Source organism: Charadrius vociferus, unplaced genomic scaffold (assembly GCF_000708025.1).
Source record: "Charadrius vociferus isolate BGI_N301 unplaced genomic scaffold, ASM70802v2 scaffold549, whole genome shotgun sequence".
NCBI classification, from domain to species: Eukaryota; Metazoa; Chordata; class Aves; order Charadriiformes; family Charadriidae; genus Charadrius; species Charadrius vociferus.
Window position 1 is genome coordinate 3,789,130 of NW_009650103.1, and position 6,654 is coordinate 3,795,783.

Below are 6,654 nucleotides of genomic sequence, written 5' to 3' on the forward strand. Positions count from 1 at the left end.
GGGCTACGGGCCGGGCAGCCGGCTTCTCCCCGGCCATCGTCCCGGCCCCGGAGCGGGGAGGAAGCTGCTCCGACAGCCACCGACCCGCCTGCTTTGGTAATCACACGTAGGATAAGACTTTTGCCCAGTTACTGAAGAGGTAGCTAATGCTCAGTCCGTCGATTATACAATCTCAAAGGAAAAACGTCCGTTCTGCCTTCCCAACCCTTACCAAGCCAGGAGGGGCGGCTATTTTCCTCCCTTTGTTTTTTTAAAAAAATGAAGATTTAACGTGACTTTAGAATTCTTCCAACAGTTTCAGTTTGTATCACATTTTGAATCTCCCTCCTTGCCTTTACTCCTCCCAATGACTCCACAACCAGAATCAGCCCCACACAATTAATTTTTAAGTTATTTCAACGGAAGTTCAGCAGCTATCTAAGTTTTGCCAAAAAAGCTAGGGGAGAAAAAGTATGACACTTGAATTTGATCAGTTACTAACTTGCAAAACATGTCTTCTAAAAAAAAAATAAATTAAGGAAAGACTCATCCCTGATCTACACAGGAGGCTGTGCAGCTGCACCATATGCTGCAGGAACACACGCTACACAAGCTACCATCACTCAGAAAAGCGGTCAACCTAAACCTCTGGTAAACCTAAGAGTTCTACGATTTTCTTCTATATAAAATAAATAAATAAAATGCCAACATAAAAAAAAAATCCTAATATATTCAAGGAATTATTAAAATATTTTTGTAATAGACTTCAGTTATTTTTAGGATATGTAGGAAGTTGTACAGCACATTAAGTTGTGAGACTATCCACTTACCAGCAAATAGTATTCTACACATTAACACACAGATTATGATAACTGCCATAGTCCTCATCTGAATACGTAGCATCAGTAGCAACAACCAATGGATCTAGTCTTTCACTAATCGGAACATTGCAATGAAGACAACATTTTACATACATGGAAAATTAAGTTCATCTTATTCTATAATCAAGCTGCCTCTGTATATTCCATTTATAATAATTCTCACTCCATTTTAATCTGTAATTCAGAGAAGAAGCATTAGCCAGATTTTTCTTTTCTAATACCTCTTCTATACTCTTCACTTGTCTGTTCCATATAGGGGCAAGTCTTAGATGAACTCTACCACCAGCGCACTTTGCACCGTGCCATCAGCGTATTGCCCTCTTAGATCTCCAGTGTTTCTGGAGTCATGCAGCTGTCTCCTGCATAAATCTTTTGGTCTGCGCCCTTTTGCCAAGCCAAAAGCACAGACATTATTAAGAAGTCACTTTTCATCCAACAGATGTGTCCATTTTCATTGAAGAAGCAGTCTTCTGCATTTCTGCTTTTCCTATTTATTTCTGCCATGGTTTCACCAAATGACCACAAGCAGCCTTTTAACTGAACGGCCAGTAGTCTCGGCCTTCTCAGAGGTTGACATCACCACAGTGCAGGGTGGACTGAAAGCCTATGTATCTTGACCAAATCATCTTTTTGTTTCTTAGGAAAGCCCTTGTTTCTTCATATCAGCTTCAAGTCACCCATGGCTACTTCAACAAGCTGTATTCTCCTTGCAGTAACATTACAGCGTATGATTCCACAAAAAAAAACCACTTCCCAGATACACAAAGTTTTCAATACTGTCCATTTTGCTGCCACTTCTAGCATTTGTATAGTTTTATTCCTTTCTCTGGCAGAAGACCATTTTCTTTATTGTGTCCATAGTCACATCTGGTTAGATCGTTCACTAGTCCCTTACAGCACGTTGACCTGGCTCTGCAAGCTCTTATTCTCCATGTCTATCTTCGTTTTGATGTTAGTGCTAGAACTTATTTCCATATAGTGAATAATATATTATCAAAATGTTTGAACAATACAGCCGATTCTGCCTGAAGACAGAATGCAAGTGTCAGATGCAACCGTCACGGTCAGTTTTAGCTCAAAATGACTCTGAAAGCGGGTGGCTTTAAGAGGAAAAACAGTTTTTCTTCCCATGCAAACCTATTTCCTGCCCCAGGAACCTGAACAATAATTTTTAAAAGTTCCAAATAGTTAGATTTTAGGCCTAAATATATTTGCTACAACTTAAAAGATGTAATGCCCTGACTCCATTTCCATTGCTTACTTCATAGCTGTCCACATAATAGTTCATGTAACAGTCAAGTACAGTAGTTTAAGAACTCAATTGCAAAAACCGATTCACAGAATCACCTTGCTTTTCTACTTGAAAGTATGTGGATTTCTGAAAATGTTCTGCAACATTAGCACATTTTATCGTCCATCAGTGTAATGTCTGCATTAGGAAATCCTGGCTTCTACACACACATATCTGAAGAGCAAGACCAACTTTTGATAATTACATATAAAACATTTTTTGCTCTAACACACCTTTGGTCATACCTGTTTAGCATTTTTAACCATACAATAGCAGCCTTTCACCCCCACCCCCTCATTCAAACACACAAACAGTACTGCTTGTAGGTAGGAAGCATAATCTCAGCCTCACGGCAAACCTTGTGGAAAAGAGCTGCATTGGAAGAAATACTTATTCCAAATACAAACAGCAGTTCTCTACCGAGGATCAGCTATTTGATTATTAGTCTATGCTACACTTCAATGTAATAAGAGTGCTGTTCTACTGGGAATGGTGTTCCTCAGATAAATTAGTGTCTTTCAGCCTGATTGGGATGCGGATAATTCCACGGCACTTTCGAGAAGCAATATGGTATAATCCCAGAGTCCCAATTAACATGCCATTCCCGCTACATTTGATGTTTAAGGCGGTATACAAGAGGTATTGCTGAGTACAGTCAATAGCTGATATATTAACCTATGGAAATTGTGCTACCTATACCTCATCCTAGGCTCTGTAAAACACTAATGGTCATGAACCATGCAGGTCACTTAAAAAAAAAAAAAAAGTATTCTTTTAAAGTCCAAGAAATCAAAAAACTTTAAGTTGTTAATGTTCTTATGGCAGGTATTTTTGTTTCTTTTTTCAAGTTAACCGACATGTGGCCCTTTTTAGATATCAAGGAGAGACATACGAGAACTAAGGCCGGGGGGGAGGGGGAAGCAAAGCATGGAGTTGTTATACATTGCAGCTTTTAAAACAGATTCTTTTCACAGTGTCAAAAAGCAGTATTTCTCCACTCCAGCTATGCTTTAAAACCAACAACTGTTGTGGCTTTTGTGATGCAAAATTTATGGAAGATGGATGACAATTTTTAGTTTTGAAGTGTTTAGCTTGTCTCAGTACATACACTGGTAAGTGCCCTTTAAAAATCCTAGGTATGACAGCAAAAGAAATAGGTCATACTTGCACTCCAGGCACTGGCCTCTCACATTCCAGAGCTGCAATTTATTCTCATTTTGAACAGTTCTATGCAATAATTAGCTAACCTTGCCAAATCATTTAGGGTTTTATCTTTTCATAATGCATGTTGAGGTTAAAAACCCTGAGAGCTTTTAAAGATAGCGCTGATTGGCAGCAGAAGTTTCTTGAAATAGTTTAGAAAGGGAAAAAAAAGTGACAAAAAATACTTCATTTCAACTGTAGGGGTCTAGGGGTAAGATCAGAGAAAGATAGTTTTAAGAGGTAAGTTTAAATTTAACTATATGGAGTGCTTTCAGTTATCCAGTGCTTAAAAAAAAAATAATTGGGTTATCTCACAAACTTGTCCTCTTTGCTCTTTCCTCCATCTGCCCAGACACAGAGAGGCCTCTAACTGTTCAGCAGATGGTTTACTTGCAGCCCACAGCAACAGTCTTTCAAAAGGTGTTAGTCTTGAGTCTCCTAATCAGAGAAATGAAACAATTAACCCCATAATCCACAGTAGAGACACAGACAGAAACCTGAAGGAAGATTGCTATTCACAGAAAATTATCAAGTAAGACTAAGAATGATGGCTGAAGACCTGCCATGTTTTGCAATCCAACACACCATCCATCCGTAGCCTTTCAGAGCATACTACTAGTTTAGGTAAGAGCCCAAACCAACTCTTTGCTCCTCTCAGTCACGATCCCTACAAAGGGCTGTTTTTAATTGCTTAATTGACACAGGTACTATCATTTCTTAAACTGAGCACAGCCTGAGGCAGCTTCCCTGCGTCGAGTACCTGGCTTGCATCAGCTTGCTGACAGACCTTACTGTCTGTAGCAGCGCTACATGTGAATGAATCGAAGTCCACTGTTATGTCTTGAACGTTTCTTTCATTGGCATTGTCAAAGCTATTTTTACCGTGTAGCTGTTTAAGATGTTTCCTCAGAACGGGTTTATGCGCAAAAACCATGTCACAGTAGTTACACTTATGGGGCTTGTCCCCACTGTGCAGGTTGAGATGGTCCTGTAAGGAACATTTCTGAGAGAATGTTTTCCCACAGATCTTACATTGGAACGGTTTGATGCCTGCGTGCACTCTCATGTGCCGGTGGAGATTTCCTTTCTGAGTGAATGTCTTGCCACAGAGTAGACACATAAATAGTTTATGCATCTTTAAGTGATTAGCATAGTTTTCCAGATGCCGAAATACTCTTGTGCACTTTGGACACTGATGGTGCCACTGGAGGCCTTTGTCTATACCTCGGTTGTTAGGCCCAAACATATCTTTAGAGGCCAGAATGATGTTATCACTGCCAGCATATGAAAGGGCATAGTTGTGGAGGTGGTTTTGCTCTATTTCACTCGCTCTGTTTTCAACAGTGGAGTTGATAAGAAAGTGTTGAGGCTCTGAGGAATGCAATGCAGTTTGTTCAGAAGAAATAAACTGGTTCTGATCCTTCTTATTCCTAACTTCTGTTACCTCCCCAATGGACTCCACCTTGATGATCTGAATATCACTATCCTCCATGTCCATACTGTCTTCTGAAGGTTGAATACAAGGTGAATCTTGCTGCAGAGAGTCATCGTCTCCTTGATGCTCCTTCAGCTCAGAGGAGTCGCTTTGCTGTTCACACTCCTTGCTCTCCAACGGCTGCTTCGGTTTTATAAACTTCCAGAGGGCCTGTGTACATCGCTCAACAATGTGGCTCATCTGCAGAAAGCTTGCAGCAGTCAAGTAGTTTACCAGTTCCATTTCAGGAAACTCCAGAATGCCACTGTAACAGGATAGAAGCAGCTGCCTCCCCACTTCTGAACTCTGCAGTATAGAGATTTTTACATCTCTGGAGTCATTTAGTAAGAACTGATCTCTTAAAAAGGGAGACCCAGCAGCAAATACAATTTTATGCCCACGAACTTCAACGTCATCTATATGGACCACGACATCACAAAATTTGTTTTCTTCCCTCAGTTTGTTCATTTTCTGTAACATCGAATCCCCATAATTGTCAAACTTGAAGTGAAGAATATCTGCTCTTTCTGACATTTTGGCACACCTAAGGAAAAGCAGCAAGAAAAAAAAAAAGTGAGAACTTTTTTTTGCTTTCTAAAATGCAAATTAGAAGGATCTAAAGTAATAACATAAAGTGTGTGTTTAATCAGACGTTATGTTTTATCCTAGACAAATATTAAAGTCCATTACAAGTTAAAAGTAAAAAAAAAAAATAAAATCAAGCTTACACCTCGCCTTACAATATCTTTTACCTTTTTTTAATTTAATGCAGCTTGACTATAAAGTAAAGGTGCTATGACAGAAATTCTCCTGAAGCAGTATCCTAAAGAGTTAAGATGTTTTCCACACTACTTGTCTGGAATTTAAAGGGAAACCATGGAAGTATTTTTAGAAGCCTTAGCTCTTGTTAAGCTTTGCTTCCACATTAAAACTCATCAGAGATTTTTGTCTTTACCAAATAACAATGATGTTCCATTAGCTTTTGGTTCTTGATTTCCTCTAATACCTAAATAGCGTTCATAACGAATGAATTCAAGGTGAGACAGAACGTGGCACTTGCCAGACATACAAATATCCCTCTTAAACCTTCTGCATCTATCGTTTACTGCTCCTAAGAGTTACAGTCCAAGAACAACAGCTACAGTTCCTCTAGGATGCTCCACAATTTGCAGGAATATTGATAGACAGAAGACACATCTCGTTGGCAGTGAGTGTAATTTCAACAAGCCACTCACTGAGCAGGAAGGACTACACAAGCTCTGTGATACCCACAGCACTGGGTTTAACGCATCCTTTTAGATTGTCTTTTAAAGTTTTTTTGCAGGGGTTGGTTTGCTGTGTGTTGTTTTGGTGTTGTTTTTTTTTTTAAAAGATCACAGAAAAGAATCTTCCATCTGGCCCCTCACTATATAAATCATGCCTTCTAGCTCCCCGTTTTGAATACCCAGGCAATGTCGGAAGTCTTGTTTCTTGTCTTCTTTGGAAGATCACTCCTCTAGGAAGTTTGTTCTTGTTTGATAGTATTTGGAATGAAGAACAGTGGATCTCCCACAAAACAAGTATCAATCTTCTGTCTTTTAACAGTTCTTTGAACAATTTATAAGACTACACTGATTCTTGATGAAACACTGTTCATGCAATCCTGCCAGAGAACTGGGATTGCAGGAAGCGAAGAAATCACAGGAGACTAAATGATGCAAGATTTGGTGAGATAAAATAACAAAACAAAGCAAAACTTACACGTCACAACTATTGCGAACTGCACATAAAGCTTGAAAGGAAGCTTTGAAGTTTATAGATAAAAGCAGATACAGCTCTCTTGGGGC

At 39.4% G+C, this 6,654-nt stretch overlaps 1 protein-coding gene across 1 annotated transcript; it reads right to left on the reverse strand.

Annotated features, from left to right (window-relative positions):
- Positions 1 to 2,964: 2,964 nt before the first annotated feature.
- Positions 2,965 to 5,366, reverse strand: ZBTB26 (zinc finger and BTB domain containing 26). Its single transcript, XM_009892275.1, has one exon. It carries the CDS (start codon positions 5,360 to 5,362, stop codon positions 4,046 to 4,048), a length of 1,317 nt encoding a protein of 438 aa, XP_009890577.1. The 5' UTR covers positions 5,363 to 5,366; the 3' UTR covers positions 2,965 to 4,045.
- Positions 5,367 to 6,654: the final 1,288 nt, after the last annotated feature.